General features: G+C 45.2%; 1 protein-coding gene across 1 annotated transcript; it reads right to left on the bottom strand.

Annotated features, from left to right (window-relative positions):
- Positions 1-67: 67 nt before the first annotated feature.
- On the bottom strand, positions 68-10,475 carry LOC307203934 (caspase-3-like). Its single transcript, XM_079955227.1, has 4 exons — positions 10,230-10,475; positions 7,284-7,456; positions 3,028-3,157; positions 68-940 (listed from the first exon to the last, which is right to left on the bottom strand). The coding sequence occupies exons 1-4, from the start codon at positions 10,429-10,431 to the stop codon at positions 660-662; spliced, it is 786 nt and encodes a 261-aa protein (XP_079811353.1). The 5' UTR covers positions 10,432-10,475; the 3' UTR covers positions 68-659.
- Between the last annotated feature and the right edge of the window lie 6,416 nt (positions 10,476-16,891).

Raw genomic sequence — 16,891 nt, 5'->3', positions numbered from 1 at the left:
GCAGCCCCGCATAGAGCGAATTACAGTAGTCAAGCCTGGAGATGACCGTCGCATGGATCACTGTGGCCACCTTGTTCTATACACTGACCATGAAGTCTTTTTCCAAGTGTGGATCTTTTAAGTATGCAACATAGCACCCCAGTAGGGTGATATCAATAGGGAGAAGGAAATAGATTCTGCTGAGATATATTTTCTTTTTCTAGCAGAAGCCCTAGAGGTAGGGAACCTCAAAGCAACCCAGTGCATGGAGTGTAGAATGTTGGGGTGGTGGAACGGAATGGAGTAGCCTTGAAGAAGGCATGGAACCCTGAACAGGAGCACTCCATGCTGTAATGTTTTGCTGCAGGTTCCACAGGTCTTCACCGAAGCAGAGGGAGCAGGAATTCCCTTTTCTTAGTTCTGGGACAAGTGGGGTGTTTAGGCCACCTCAGATGTTAGGCAGCAGGTTCATTAAATTAGATTTTGAAAACTGAGGGAAGAGCTGAAGGCACACATACTATAAACCTCCATCCTATCAGATGTGCTTGTGTTATCCACCCTTTGTTAGAGAGCAAAAAGGCCATTATTGCCCAGTTTGCAACAATCACACGTTTCTCATGGTGGAGCTGCTTCCTGGTTTCACAGGAGTCCTTGTCCAGACAAGAAATGCGGCTGATTCCTTATGCTTCGTTGCTGCTATGCTCCTTGGTGGAACTGGAACTGGAGGAACCTGAGGCCTGTCTTCCTTGTGAGAAGGGGTAAACCTCTCTCATCATCTTGGTGACAAAGCAGGGCATTTCTTTACCTCCTCTGTATTTCCCTTTTGCTTCCTGCAAGGCGACTGTCCTGCTAATTCGGGTCATCAAACTGGCAACTTCAAGATGGCATTCCTCTCCTTCTAGCAGGTCCAGCAAGGCCTTGAGGAACATGGATTCCCACCGATTGATGAACGAAGCGTAGCCTGAAAACACCAGGAAAAAATAACTTGAAGAGCACTGGTCTCCTTCAGCAAGGTGGTGTCTTGAAAACAAATTTCTTGGCATCAATCATGCTTCTTCTATTAGAGCTACTCTAGTACGTTTCAGCCACAACCCCACAAATCTACCCATACACATGCACACTTCAAAATCAGAAGAATCTTTATTTGCATCGGCCACTAGCCATAGCAATGAAATAAAATGTACTGAAGATAGAGGTAAAAACTTAACTATAGAAAATCCATTCTGGGGTTTTGCATCAATAATCAAATTGTAGATCTTATTCTAATTGCCCCTGCTAAAAACCTTGCAGTTTTTTTCTGTCACCTGATCATCTTGATCTGCTAAAAGAAAGGACACAGTAGCAATGGTTGAGCGACCCGGCATGGACAATAATAGAGGGGTAAGGTAAAGGACCCCTGGACAGTTAAGTCCAGTCAAAGGGGTTGCAGCACTCATCTCACTTTCAGGCTGAGGGGGCCGGCGTTTATCCACAGACAGCTTTCCGGGTCATGTGGCCAGTATGACTAAACCACTTCTGGTGCAATGGGACACTGTGACGGAAGCCAGAGCACAAGGGAACGCCGTTTACCTTCCCGCCACAATGGTACCTATTTATCCACTTGCACTGGTGTGCTTTTGAACTGCTAGGTTGGCAGGAGCTGGGACAGCTGACCTTCTGATCAGCAAGCCAAAGAGGCTCAGTGGTTTAGACCACATTAGAGGGGTAATAGAGGGGTAGTAACCTCACTCCTCCAATCTTTATAAAGAGTGCACACTTACTTGGGCATACTTGGGTGAAATTTGTTTCGATCTTGTACAGGGCCGGGTTGCTAGGCATACATAAAGAAGAGTCCTGCTGGGTCAAGCCAGTCCAACATTCTTTACTCACAGCGGCCAATCAGATGCCTTTGGGATGCTCTCAGGCAGGACCTGAGTGCAACTGCCCTCTCCATAGCTTAGTCAGTAGAGCATGAGACTCTTCATCACAGGGTATTGGGTTCGAGTCCCATGTTGGGCAAAAGATTCCTGCATTGCAAGGGGTTGGAATAGTTGACCCTCATGGTCCCTTCCAACTCTACAACTCTGTGATCCCAGCAGTTTGGTATCCAGAAGCATACCTTTAAAGCCCTATGCAGCCTAGGACCCACGTACCTACAGGACCGCCTCTCCCGATATGCCCCATGGAGGACCTTAAGGTCCATAAACAGCAACACCCTAGAGGTCCCAGGCCCTGAGGAAGTCAGATTAGCCTCAGCCAGAGCCAGGGCCTTTTCAACACTGGCTCCGGCCTGGTGGAACGCTCTGCCTCATGAGACCAGGGCCCTGCGGGATCTGATTTCTTTCCGCAGGGCCTGCAAGACAGAGCTGTTCCGCCTGGCTTTTGGTTTGGACTCAGTCTGACCCTTATGTTTCCCTCCCTTTATGTGATCTATGGGTTACTTTTAAAATGAGGCTGCATTTTAAATTGCACTTTAATCTGCATTTTAAATAGGGCTCCCCTCCTATTATGTTTTCACTAATTTTTACTGGTGTTAGCTGCCCTGAACCTGGCTCTGGCCGGGGTTTCATCAGGGGCAAAGAAACCCAGCTACCCCCCCCCCCCAGCTAGGGTTGGAGCTTTGAAGCTAGTAGCAACAGACAGCCTTCCCGTCCCCCTCTTTTTTCCTCTCTTTTTTAGTTTTTTATTGTTATTTTTCAATTTTATACATTTCATTAGTTTGACAATGCATTTAACATTTCGAAATTTGACCCCCCTCCTCTTTCTGCGGTTCCTTAAATTAATTTTTTTAAATATCTTCTGCATATCCAAATTCATTTAACTTGTTCATTTAATTATCTACTGTAAATATATACTCTTATAGAACTGCAGGTTATTACAATAAGCTTGCTAATGAGCAAATGACAGCCTTAATCTACCTGAACATGTCTAATAACTCTTTAAAGTCATTGAGGTTGATGGTCATCCTGACGTTTTGTGGGAATGAATTTCATAGCTTATGCGTGGGGAAAAGGAATTGTTTCTTTGGCTGTCCCTAGCCTTTCAACATTCCATACAGGACTTACATACCTGGACAGCAAGAATACATCACTGCCGTGTCTTGAGGAACGGAGAGATAGTGTGAGAAACACTCAGTCTGTGCTTCACCGCTGTCTGTCTGCAGCCAAACACCTTGATCAATTTCCACTCCACGGCAGGCCTAGAAAGCACAGCAAATGCAACCGCTGTATGGCTGGAACCTGAACAGGAGTTTTCTACGCTGCAACATTTTGTTGCAGCAGGTCCAGCATCCTAGCTAGTGCTTAACAAACAATACTGGACAATCTGTTATTGATAAAACAAATACAACAAACAATGGAGCTTTTTGCAATGTGTGTCATTTTGAGTGTGTGCCCTGGGTGGTGATTACAGTGGTACCTCAGGTTACATACGCTTCAGGTTACAGATTCCGCAAACCCAGAAATAGTGCTTCAGGTTAAGAACTTTGCTTCAGGATGAGAACAGCAATTGTGCTCCAGTGGCGCAGCAGCAGCGGGAGGCCCCATTATCTAAAGTGGTGCTTCAGGTTAAGAACAGTTTCAGGTTAAGAACGGACCTCTGGAACGAATTAAGTACTTAACCCGAGGTACCACTGTACTTGTAAGAGAACTGGGGTCCGTGAATATGGCCCTATTTTCATTTCTGAAATGTTTATGGCTGTGCTTTCCCCACCAGAGTTATATTTCTAGTCAGTGTTTCTGTGTGTGCTTCTAAAAGCATCCTTCTTGTCCCATGTGCCTAATCCAGAGAATAAAGCCTAGATCCTCTGTATTCTGCCTTCATTTGTTGCTTTGAGGTTTTTCCCCTATCCCAGAACACATTTATCAGAAGCATGATCCCTTTGCTGTGCAATTTTGCTGCCTTCCCATTTGTTTCCAGGCTCAGTTCAGTGCTCAAACTGCAAATGCCTTTAAGATGTGTTGCTTCATTTAACATGCAGGTTTTTTGTTTTTTGAAAGTAGCATCACTCCAGAGGGGATAATTATTGGGAGAAGGGGAAATGTAACTCTTTCCTCCCTGCTGTGGTCTTGAGAAGGATGCCTCTTCTGAAGCTGGTACAGTGGTACCTTGGTTCCCAAACTTAATCCGTTCCGGAAGTCTGTTCCAAAACCAAAGTGTTCTAAAACCAAGCCATGCTTTTCCATAGAAAGTAATGCAAAATGGATTAATTTGTTCCAGACTTTTAAAAACAACCCCTAAAACAGCAATTTAACATGGATTTTACTATCTAACAAGACCATTGATCCATAAAATGAAAGCAATAATCAATGTACTGTACTATAAAATAAATAAGACAGAATTGTAGGTGATAAAAATTAAAATTCTTATTTTTTCTGATGATAGTCATTGTTTGGTTGGGGGGCTTTTATCCATTTCTGCAGTCACACAATCAATCAGTCAATCAATCAATCAATCAATCAATCAATCAGTAGCTGAACTGGGTTCCACACAGTCACAAAAACAAGTCACAAAAATGAAGTCACAAGCCACAGTCACAAGTCAGTCCCATAAAACAAAGAACAAGTCACAGTCAAAAACTGAAAAAGCCACACAAACAAAAATGCAAAAAAAAATTAGCAAAAACAAAAGCTCCAAATATCACCTCTGTGTTGCGTAGGTGCTCAGGACTCAACAGCTGACAGACTCAACAGGAAGCCTCTGAATAGCAGCGGGGACTTATCGTAGTTTTTGCTCTATAAGACCCACTTTTTCCCTCCTAAAAAGAAAGGGGAAATGTGTGTGCGTCTTATGGAGCGAATGCAGGCTACGCAGCTATTCCAGAAGCCAGAACAGCAAGAGGGATTGCTGCTTTCACTGCGCAGAGATCCCTCTTGCTGTTCTGGCTTCTGAGATTCAGAATATTTTTTTTCTTGTTTTCCTCCTCCAAAAACTAGGTGCGTCTTGTGGTCTGGTGCATCTTATAGAGCGAAAAATACAGTAATTTAAAAATGGAACACACTCAACAGGAAGCGGAACATGTTCAGCTTCCAAAGCAAAGTTCACAAAGACCTACTTCCTGGTTTGCAGCATTCTGTTTCCAAGTTCTTCATAAACTAAGCTGTTCTAAAACTAAGGTACCACTGTATTTGCCTTTTGGAGTAAATCCCCCATGTTGACACCAGCCACGATGAGTCAAACATCCAGGAAGGTTCAGAGAATATAGGTTACACTGATACGATGAGTCCAGGAAATGCAATAAAGTTAATGCAGATAATTCCTTGATGAACAAAATGAGTTAGTCCCTGATGACAAATGGGCAAGAAAATAAACCTTTTCCTCTTCCTTTTGGCATTTGAGTCATACACTCTAGAACTGAAACCAAGCACAGTCTGAGTAGCCGTTTTTCCAGAACGCAAGGTTTTACATGGGTTAAGCACACATTTCATGTATTTTTTTAATGTGTCTCGATATACAGTGGTACCTCGGGTTAAGTACTTAATTCGTTCCGGAGGTCTGTTCTTAACCTGAAACTGTTCTTAACCTGAAGCACCACTTTAGCTAATGGGGCCTCCTGCTGCCGCTGCGCCGCCAGAGCACAATTTCTGTTCTCATCCTGAAGCAAAGTTCTTAACCTGAAGCACTATTTCTGGGTTAGCGGAGTCTGTAACCTGATGCGTATGTAACCCAAGGTACCACTGTAAGTGGAAAACACTGCTTTGCTGGAAGTGAGTGCATGGAAAGGGTGGAAAACCAAGGAACGAGAGGAGGAACAGAATGGAGTGGCTGGAAACCTGAACAAGAGCCTTGAACACCACAACATTTTGCTGTAGCAGGTCCAACATCCTAGCTAGTTTATGGTTGCTAAAACGAATACAACAGTCAGTAGAGCTTTTAGCAACATGTGCCATTTCTGTGTGTGTGTCCCAGGCAGTGATTTTTGGTAAGAGATCTGGGGTTTATGAATATGTCCCTAGTTTCATTTTTAAAAGGTTGAAGACTGTGCTTTCCCCACCACCATTATGTTGTAGCACCCTGCTTGTGGTTAACGCTTAGCTGGAATGAAATATTCAACGCAGCAATAGAGAAATTAAAATAGTAATTTATTTGTCAGACAAATAAATATGAGGCACAGTGGTATATGGTTACCAAGCTCTGGCCTGGCCTCTTGCCATTCTGGCCAGCACTTATATTTCCTTAATCCAGCCCCCTTGCTCCTCCTGTGGCTGCCTCTGTCCAATCAGCCTGGTTGAAATTCCTATTGGCTGTTTGCTAGAACCAATCACAAAAGATACACCCATTTCCTCTTGCCTTTTATGGAAAATAAAAAGCTATATATTCTTCTATCTATAAATGACAAATAAGTAGTAATATATCTTACATGTGTCTCAACAAGGAATCTTAATTACCAGCTCACCTCTTGCCCTCCTTGCCCTATTGCCTTCCAAAACAGATAATTAATCTTGAATTTTTATCTTATGCATATGTCAAGGATTGAGTTCACATCAACATTGAGAGATCTCCTTCATTTGAAGGTTTCTAAACAAAAGGCCTGACAACCATATATCAGGAGTGCTCGATTGGCGTCTTCTGTCTGGCAAGGGGCTTGGCTGGTGGCTGACTTAATTTCAGGATAGTTACAACTCTTACAACTATATGAAATAAGAATCTAGCATTTCTTAAATCCTTTGCATAATTATATTTAAACTAATATATTTAATACATAAACAACCTTTTAAAAGGAAAAGAAATCTTAAAAGGATCTTAGTTTAAGAAAGAAACAGCTTTAGAAAAGTCTTCCAAAAAATGTTCTCTTTCTGCCAGCTAGATGCTTTTTCACTGCTCTTGACCTTCTTAACCTTAGGAAGAAGATATGGCTCATTTTACTATTTATCCACCCTTAATTTGTAGGGTCAGTGTAACCTTGGCTGTCAGCCTGTAATTCCCTTTTTACGACTTTGAGAATTGTTTTCTGCTATAAATCAGGGGGGCCCCTTGTCTAGGAGTAAAACATCTTGCCAAGGTTTTTAGGCAACTGGTCTTCTGCCTGGCATGAAACAGAACATTTTTAAACTCATTCTTAAAATACAAGCCCTGATTAAACATATAAGCTTTAATAAAAATGCAAGCTTATGATTAGATGCCTCAATGTTTCAATATACCATGCTGCGGAAAAGCTGGCATGCTTACAGGACAGAGAAGATTTTCCCCGTGCTCATAATTATTGTGACCATTTAAACAGGTGAAGTCACAAGCCTGCAGCTACAGAGATTGTCTGAATTTCCCCATCATCCTCACAGATGGTTTACACACGTTGAAGTCAACACGCTTGCAGCTCCAGATGTTACCTGAATGAAGAAGATTTTGGGTTTCCCAGCCAGTTTGTGACACCTTTCAGGTTCTAATATCTGGAAAATACGCTTGAGATGAACTGGCTGTCCTTCGCAGTCATAGATAATCCCTTCTTCTCCGTGACTGGACAGAATGCTTACAAAAAACTCCCCGTGATCTGCGTGACATTCTGCAAATGATACAGCACAGAGTAAAACACTGCCACCATTCATATTATCTTATGCTCCAAACTGATACCCCACCTTTCCAGGCTAGTAATAATAATAATAATTGTTAAGTTATGGGTGAACATATCAGACAACCCAGCGATTCTTCAAACAGCTCTTGTTTATTCACAGGCCAGAACAGAACTGAACTGAAGGGTTCAGCCAGCCTGCTTATATAGAGCTCCACTAGAATGCAACAGTAACCATTTTCTGTAACTAGCCAATCACTGAACGTCACTTTCGATCCCTTATTTGCATATGTGGACCTGAACTATCTACAGTATCCCCCTGCTGGCCCAGGGTGAGAACTTCAGTACATAACAACAACAACAATTTATTTATACCCTGCCCTCCCCAGCCAGAACCAGGCTCAGGGTGGCTAACACCAATAAAATTGCAATAAAACATAATAGGGGAAAAAAACAGTTAATTAAAATATGGGTTAAAATACAATTTAAAATGCAGCCTCATTTTAGTAGTAGCCCATAAATCATGAGCGCTGCAACCCCATAGTCACCTTTGGACTTAACCGTCCAGGGGTCCTTTACCTATTTACCTTTACTATGGGGTCATGCATTTATATTAAAGGGTCTCTAAACCAGCTGGATAACTATTAAATTTTCATTTTCAGTACAAAATTCATGTACGGAAATAAAAGACCTGTTCTCACTCTCTTTTTAAAAAATCATCGGTTTACATAATGTTTTCCCTTCATGCAAAAGTTACCGACCCTTTGCAACTACGCATTATTTACATTCACATGGGCAGGCGAAGCAGGGTGGCTGGTTATGCCCACGATTTTGGCAGCTTTTGCTCACAGCTCAGCTATTGACGCCGGATGAAAAGGTTAGAGGTGGGGCATCATGTGCGAAGCGAAGCAGGGATCCAAAGTTCAAACTGATCTGCTTGACGACGAGTCTCTCGTATGAAGTTCTAAGTGCAAAAGGGGTTTTGTGCACAGACAGGCGATGGGGACGGGCTTAATCTTTACTATTGTCAATGACTAGCGATTCTTTTAGTTGTTTTAGATATTTGTAATCCACCCTTCACCAAAAAGGTCCCAGGGCGGCAGACATTAAAATTAAAACCATCATTAACCACAAGTAAAATTGAAGGTATCAAAGTTGGCCCACGATCCAGATTAAAACACACAGTAGTTTAAAACAAGAAATTCAAAAGATGGGTCTTGCTATCTTGCCAATCTGCATTTGTGACAAACCTCTCAGATGTGTTGTTCGCAAAGATTAGCAATTGGCACACAAATATATTTTTGCTGAATCTGGCAGATCAGGAAGCAGATCCTGTATTGGCATGCTCTTCTATTTCCCAAACACAATACTGTATAGGCTACACACTCCTGTTTACTCTGCATCGGTGTGCACCCATTGCTGGTTTAGGAAGTGCTGTATCGAAGACATTAGTCGCAATCCACTGTCTATCCTGTTGTGTCTTATGAAATACTGTGTTTTGATGCCTCCCCTCCCACCCCCAAACTGGCTTCAATCTGAATTGAGGAAAAGGCTTGACGTAGCTGCATATTAAGCTGGTAATGCGTGCACAGCCATAGAATCACAGCACTGGAAAGGGCATCCCTGACCCTTGCTGGGTGCAAGATCTGCAATGCAAGATGCAACTGCCGTACCCCTGACAGGTAGCCCTGAAGCCTGTGCCTCAGTACATGCAGCAAAAGAAGAGCCTGCCATCTCCCATGGCTGCTGAACAGCACTTGCTGTTAGGACGTTTCTCCTAAAGTGAAATCTTGCTCCACTCATTTATTCCAGCTCTGGAACCGCAGAGGATAAAATCTGCTGTGTATTCTGAATGACAGCCCTTCAGATATTTGAAGACCACTATTAAAGGTAAAGGGACCCCTGACCATTAGGTCCAGTCGTGGCTGACTCTGGGGTTGCGGCGCTCATCTCGCTTTATTGGCCGAGGGATCCGGCGTACAGGCTTCCGGGTCATGTGGCCAGCATGACTAAGCCGCTTCTGGCGAACCAGAGCAGCACACGGAAACGCCGTTTACCTTCCCGCCAGAGCAGTACCTATTTATCTACTTGCACTTCGTGCTTTTGAACTGCTAGGTTGGCAGGAGCAGGGACTGAGCAACGGGAGCTCACCCTGTCACGGGGATTCGAATTGTCACTTCTTCAGAGTAAACATACAGAGCTCTAAGAACCCAAGAAAAGCCTTGCTGCACGAGGTCAGTGACCCATCAGATCAGACCTCCAAGTGTCCCTATTTTTCAGAATTCTGGATTTACAGAAGCCATCCCGGTTTCTGATTTGATCCCGGAATGTCCTTAGGACACCTCTATTTTCATCAGAGAAATGTAGGAGGGTATAGAGTTATCCAACCCCCCAAACTATCTGAAGGCAGCCCTGAATAGGGAAGTTTTAAAAAAATGTTTAGTGTTTTATTATGTTTTTATATATGCTGGAAGCCGGTCCGAGTGGCTGGGGCAACCCAGACAGATGGGTGGGGTATAAAGAGTAAAAGTATTTGTATAATTATGATGGAATAGGACATCACTATTTTCATAGGAGAAATGTTGGAAGGTATGCCATCAGATCCACCCTGTTCTTACACCAGCCAACCAGATACCTATGGGAAGCTCATAATCAAGACCCAAGTGCAAGAGCTTTTTCCCCTCCTGTGGTTTCCAGAAACTGAAGCCTTCTTCTTTGGACACATTCCAGGCTGTCAAACACAACAGAAGCCAAGCCATACACATACCTTCCTCATAAAGTTCTTCTATTTTTTTAGCTGTCAAGTCAAGGTGAATTTTCACGGCATAATGGCACTTGGATAATGCTTTGAAAATCCTGTCTGCTTCCCTCCTGGCTCCCGGTCTTGAGGGGAGTTCGCTTCCCGCATTTCTTCTGTAGAATTTGTAATTGACAATGATCAGAGCCCTGTTCTTCGTTTGGCTCGCCATCCTAGGAATCACCTCCGCTGTCGCCAAACAGAAAGTGCGCACACCTGTAGATATATAGGGTATATATAATCTTTGCTCCGCTGAGCTGTACTATGACTCAGCTTGAGGGTGGGGCTATGAAAGAAAAACCACAATGAGTTTGATTAGGCAGGCTTGGTTGCGTGATATGAAGTGCCAATTAGACACATAAGGACATATGAACACAGGCCACAAATGCACTGTACATTTAAAACAGTAACATGTCACTTTAAACTGCCAGTGGTTTCCCCCAAGGAATCCTGGCAGCTCTAATGTGCTCTAATATAGCAGGGGTGACTGGCGTCTTTTGGACTGAGGGCAGCAATGTCTGCTGTCCCTCCAAGGGCTACCTGCCAGAGGTTTGCGACGCCCAAGTATGCATGTGTGGGCACGCCTATTGGCCACACCTGCGCATTCATGCACACAGAGCACACCCATTTGCCAGACATGCAAGGGCACAGCCCTCTCTTCCTCTCTTTGCCTCAGACTGGAAGATAAAGTGGGCAGGGTGGGCAGGCGCACCTGCTGGCAGGTGAGATTTGACCTGCAGCCCACAAGTCAGCTGCCTTCCACAGTACAATCACAGAATGGCACTGTGGGAAGGCACCTTGGAAGAGCTTGTGTTTGCTGCTTCCAGGCCCCAGTCTGAAGTTTGGCTTCTCCGATTTACCTTTTCTATTGTTTCCTTTTAAAATCTAGTACATCCACTGCGTACTGAATAAAGGTAAAGGTACCCCTGCCCGTACGGGCCAGTCGTGTCCGACTCTAGGGTTGTGCGCTCATCTCACTCTAGAGGCCGGGAGCCAGCGCTGTCCGAAGACACTTCCGGGCCACGTGGCCAGCGTGACGAAGCTGCTCTGGCGAGCCAGCACCAGCGCCGCACACGGAAACGCCGTTTACCTTCCCGCTAGAAAGCGGTACCTATTTATCTACTTGCACTTAAGGGTGCTTTCGAACTGCTAGGTGGGCAGGAGCTGGGACCGAATGACGGGAGCTCACCCCACCGCGGGGATTCAAACCGCCAACCTTACGATCAGCAAGTCCTAGGCACTGAGGTTTCTCCCACAGCGCCACCCGCGTACTGAATACATCACCACCAAAGAAGACTGTGCAAACAATTGCTTTGGAAGTAGAATCGGTGTCTGATTTCTCTTGCTTTTATGTTTATTGTTTCTAATTCCCTTCCTCTTTCGTAACATGGGCATTAGACTGAGAGCCATGGACGGAGACTTATCTTTTATTTTATTTTTTATTAAATTTTCTGTTTTACAATTTCAGATAAACATTTTACATACTTAAGAGATCAATGACTTCCCTTCTTCTCTTTTCAGGGTTCATTTTACATATCTTATAACCCTGCACATTTTACAAAAACTATACCAATCGGTTTTCCATTATTACATCCATCAAAACTTATTTACACTCTCAATGAATTGTGGGCCTTGTAGTTTGTTAAGGGTTGCTGGGAACTATAACTCTGTGAGGGGCAAACTGCAGCAAGCAGAATTCTTTGAGAGGGGAAAATGCGCTTTGAATGTGGTTTAAAGGTGCATACTCCGTCTCAGACCTTTTTCCAGGTATGCGCAAGTTCTTCCTTTAGGTGCAGCCACACGGCTCTTCAGCATAGCTGCTAAGACCCCCTTAGATTTATTTGCTGAATTTATACTCCAACAGAACTCAAGGCAGCATAGACAGAGTTCCCAGGCCAGTGTTCTATCCATCCTAAGATGCGTTAGCCCAGCATTCATCAACAATTCAGTTCAGAGCTATTTCTACAGTGTGTCACACCACCCAAGACTCCATTTGCGACGCAGGCCATTGGAACAGGAGATTCTTGCTAACTTTCTGAATTTGGGAATATTCAGAGGCCACGACTGCTGCAAAGGGATGAAATCCTAAGGTGGTAGGAGTGAAGTAAATCCAAAGAAGGTTTGGATAGAAGAAACAAGTCTCTTACAGACACAATAAGTTCACCAACTCTTGTGTAAATACTTACATGTGCCCAGCTTAGCTAAAGATGTTATTTTAAACCAATTTAGCTAAGCTGTTGCAATAGCCAACATAGATACTCTTAACTCCATCTGGTGTGTATTGATTTACTTTACTTCAATAAGAAATTGAGCTAAGTATAGTCATGGGCACTTAAAACTGTTAGCAAGGGAATGTTGACAGCCAAATGAGATTAGGTTCTGCCTGCTAAGGAACTTTAGGAGCAGTTGGTAAGGAGATCAAGACATCCAGTCCAAATGGAGTCCTTCACAGCCCAGAGATGAGCAGAAATCTTGTTGCAAGAAAGATGGGTGCAGGACAATTGGCCAACTTTTAAGTCTTGGCCTAACTAAGAACCAGGCATGGAGTTATAGGCTCAGTTCTAAGCTCTAAGCCAAATTAGGGCTTAGTGAGAATTTGTGGACTCCTGAAGAGACTGTGACTGCGTTGTTCCTCCTCTGGCCCTGCTGCTGGGAGCCATGGCTCAGCTTATGTGTGCTGCTTGAATACAGGCTCATGGTTTGTCTCTTCCAGAGATACCATTAGCAGTAAGCCATTGAACAATGATTGGCTGCAGCTCATGGTTTGTGCAGAGCGAGGCAAACCATAAATCAGGATTTGGACAACACATTGGATGGGATGGAAACACTCCTGTCACTGGTATCACTGCCACTTACCTGGACTGCATGCCGGTGACACTGTGGTCTAAACCACTGAGCCTTTTGGGCTTGCTGATTGGAAGGTCGGCGGATCGAATCCCTGCAACAGGGGAGCTCCCGTTGCTCTGTCCCAGCTCCTGCCTACCTAACAGTTTGAAAGCATGCCAGTGCAAGTAGATAAATAGGTATCGCTGTGGCGGGAAGGTAAATGGTGTTTCTGTGTGCTCTGGCATCCGTCACGGTGATCCGTTGTACCAGAAGCGCTTTAGTCCTGCTGGCCACATGACCCGGAAAGCTGTCTGTGGACAAACGCTGGCTCTCTCGGCTTGAAAGCGAGATGAGCACAGCAACCCCATAGTCGCCTTTGACTGGACTTAACCGTCCAGGGGTCCTTGACCTTTATTGTACCTATCTGAACTGGGCTGGGGCAGGGGAGCAACGAAGTTGGGGATGCATGGACACAATCGTGCAGAGGGAGCCGACTTGGGCCCCAGACCGTGGGTGCCCAGCAGCGTGCTCGATGTCATCGCACGCTGCTTCCGTGCTTCCACAGAGGCAGCCGGGTGTGTGTGGGGGAATAGCAGACCATTGGTGCATGTCTGTGGCCCCAGCAGAGGCCCAACAGTGGAGGCAGAGGCCCTAGCCGGTTGCTGCCATGGCACTGGAGGTAAGGTAGTGGACGGCCACGGGCAGAGGCCAGGCACCCACAGTGAAAATTTTGTGATGCTCAGGCACCTAGGGTCCCCTGGAGTTGGCACTGTGTCAGATGAGTTCTGCCAGGGCATGTGCCCTGCCTTGCCCCATCCAAGTCAGCTGTGGCAGTGTTGGGCAGGCAGCAAAGGCAATAGACCCAATTATGTTACAAATGCTGATATTGTCTTGCTTACCTTGAGCAAGAACCAACAAACGCAATAGAAATGAATATACCATATTATTCGCCCTATAGGGCACATCGGCCCATAGGGTGCACCTAGGTTTTTTTTTGGGGGGGGGGAATAAAGAAAAAAAATTATTTTCCCCCCAGGCACGGGGCTGGGGCGGGGGAAGCCCGAGCTTCCCCTGACCCCAGCCCCGAGAACAGGCTGCTGTCCACAAGCCTTGGGAGCCCGGTGGGAACTCCTGCGGGCTCCCAAGGCTTGCGGATAGCTTCCTGAAGCCTGTAGAGCGAGAGGGGTCGGTGCGCACCGACCCCTCTCGCTCTCCAAGCTTCAGCGAAAGCCTACATTCGCCCCATAGGACGCACACACAATTCCCCTTCATTTTTGGAGGGGAAAAAGTGTGTCCTATAGGGCGAAAAATATGGTAGTTTATTTACACAATATCGTTGAAAACAATTAAAATGGCTTTGCCGGTTGAAGCACCAGTACAGAAGTGCAGAAGAACAAAACAATGCCCGGTTGCCTTGACCAGCCACTTCAGGAGCACAGAGAGAGAGATGTGGGGAGACTGTCTTCTGTGGAATGAAGGCAAATGCTATGGGACCATGAGGAGATTTCACCTCTCCCATATCCAAGAATCTGCTGATGTTCTCTGCTGATTCTCCAGAGAGGAGGGGCGGTTTCTGCTCTCTACTTATTCCACTCCAGCCTCACATAAAAGTGTCAGAGAGAGAGACTGAGTGTTAGAGAGAGATCGTGTGTATAGATAAGGTTGCTGCTAAGAGCAGCTGCAGACACTCAGTGCAGTTCGGCATTTTTGTTTAGACCTCATTTAGCTCTGTATATAGTTGTGTATTATAGTTGTAGATAGAATAAAGAAGATATTCTACAGAGCTGCTCTCCGAGTCGTTTATGCTCTGCTATACTCTGCTGTGCGACGACTGTCTTCTTGTGGAAGTGAATCCGGTGCTCACAACTCTAAGCTGTGAGTCCACAGCACTTTGACCTGTTCCTGTGCACAAGGTGGTCTCTGGAAGTGCTACCCAGCTCGCCTAGCCCAGTCGGGGCTGAGTGGATGAGTCCAGTTGGTGACACTGGCTCAAGGTCGGTGCTGACAGACCAGGCAGCATGCAGTGGAGGCCTGAACTGAAAGCAAGACTGGGGCGAGAAAGCTTCAGCGTGTATGACTGAGATTTGGACTACTACAAAAGTTCAGAGACCTTAATACAGGGGTCAGCTAGGTTTATCTTGCCTTGGCTGGATGGGTCCCATGGAGATCCCTCCGTGGGCTGGATCACGCTAATCTGCCTGTGGTTTATGGCATCTGCGCATGCGCAGACACAATTTTCGGCGTCTGTGCATGTGCAGACATGATTTTTGGTGCCACGGAAGTGAGTCCCTGTGCTGCACTGCTTATGGGCTGGTCAAACGACCTCCGCAGGCTGCTTTCGACCCATGGGCCTTAGGTTACTGACCCCTGCCTTAATACTAGGGTAATTAGAAAGGTACAGGAAGCATGGGCAAGGTGCTTATCCATCTCAAGGAATGGAGACAGAGATTGGATGGGGTGTGTGGAAAGGGAAGACTAAATGCTCTGGTTCAACTTGTCCTGCACACCAGCCTACATTTTCTGGTCCTTGCACTTTTATACTGCAAGCAACACCTTAGGAAAGGTGTTTCTAAGGCGAAGGTGAATGTGTCAAAACCGTTACTTTGCTATTGCCGGGAAGTGTAAGGTTGTTAATGCTATATTTACAGGACTGAAACATTGCGTTTTTAAATGTTATGTCTGCTATTATGTTGTTGGTTTATTATATTACAGTGGTACCGCGGGTTACATACACTTCAAGTTACATACACTTCAGGTTATACACTCTGCTAACCCAGAAATAGTGCTTCAGGTTAAGAACTTTGCTTCAGGATGAGAACAGAAATCGTGCTCCGGAGGTGCGGTGGCAGCGAGAGGCCCCATTAGCTAAAGTGGTGCTTCAGGTTAAGAACGGACCTCCGGAACGAATTAAGTACGTAACCAGAGGTACCACTGTATTATGAAATTGTTCTAGCACTGGTTGGTTTTGAGATGTATTCCTGTTCTCTTTGATGTAAGCCGCTTTTGAGCCTGATTCTTTTTGTGGAAAAGCGGCATACAAATAAAACGATGATGATAGTGTTACAAGACACTCTGGCCTCCCCTATAATGTAATCCATTGAAAACAACCCATTCTTCATTATTGAGCCTGTTTATCTTCTTCTCTCTGTTGTGGACATAGGTCTTCAAGAGCGTCAAAAAGCACAAACATGAGCCAGGTGAAACATGGAGACAGTTGCACCTATTTCTATGACTTGGCAGCTGGAGAAAGTGCAGTTGTGATTGCAGAAGTGTATGTATGTTATCTAAATGTGCCATCCAGTTTGTGCCTCTTTTCGGTACACATGTGGTTTGCATGGGTGAAGCAGCTCATTTTCCCCATACCAATACAAAAACTCAAGCACTGGAAAGGAGCCCAGTAAAGTGTGTTCTCCTTCACGGAGAGCACGAATTGCGGTGGGGTTAACAAGACACCTCTCTGTTGCTGGGCGGGTTAGTATGGATGGCCACCGTCATGATTGGGCTCCTCTGGTTGTTGGGGAGAGTTTGATGTTGCCAATTATTGATTGACAGCCTTAGGTTATATATTCCCTGCATGCAGCATTGAGCTTCCTCTATTGGTTGGTGGAGGGGCATGGATTGGCTGTGCCTGCCCCTCCAATGCTGCTGCAGCAAGGGTATTCTGTTAAAGGAATCCAGGGACTCACCATGCTCTTGTCCGCACCCTTGTCAAGGGGGCTAGGGCCATGCAGGAGCCCCTGGGAGCATTTGCGAAGAGGTGAGGGTCTGGCACCCAGCTCCATTTATTCCCCAAAAATGTTTTCCCT

The sequence above is a fragment of the Podarcis cretensis genome, assembly GCF_951804945.1.
Source record: "Podarcis cretensis genome assembly, chromosome: 15".
NCBI lineage: Eukaryota > Metazoa > Chordata > Lepidosauria > Squamata > Lacertidae > Podarcis > Podarcis cretensis.
This window is presented reverse-complemented; position numbering and strand designations above follow the sequence as displayed.

Coding starts and splice junctions, on each gene's coding strand:
- LOC307203934 (XM_079955227.1), bottom strand. CDS start 10,431: ATGGCGAGCCAAACGAAGAACAGGGCTCTGATCATTGTCAATTACAAA. Junction 7,457..10,229: donor AGAAGAACTTTATGAGGAAG/GTATGTGTATGG, acceptor TATCATTTGCAG/AATGTCACGCAGATCACGGG. Junction 3,158..7,283: donor CCAAAATCTTCTTCATTCAG/GTAACATCTGGA, acceptor TGTGCTTTCTAG/GCCTGCCGTGGAGTGGAAAT.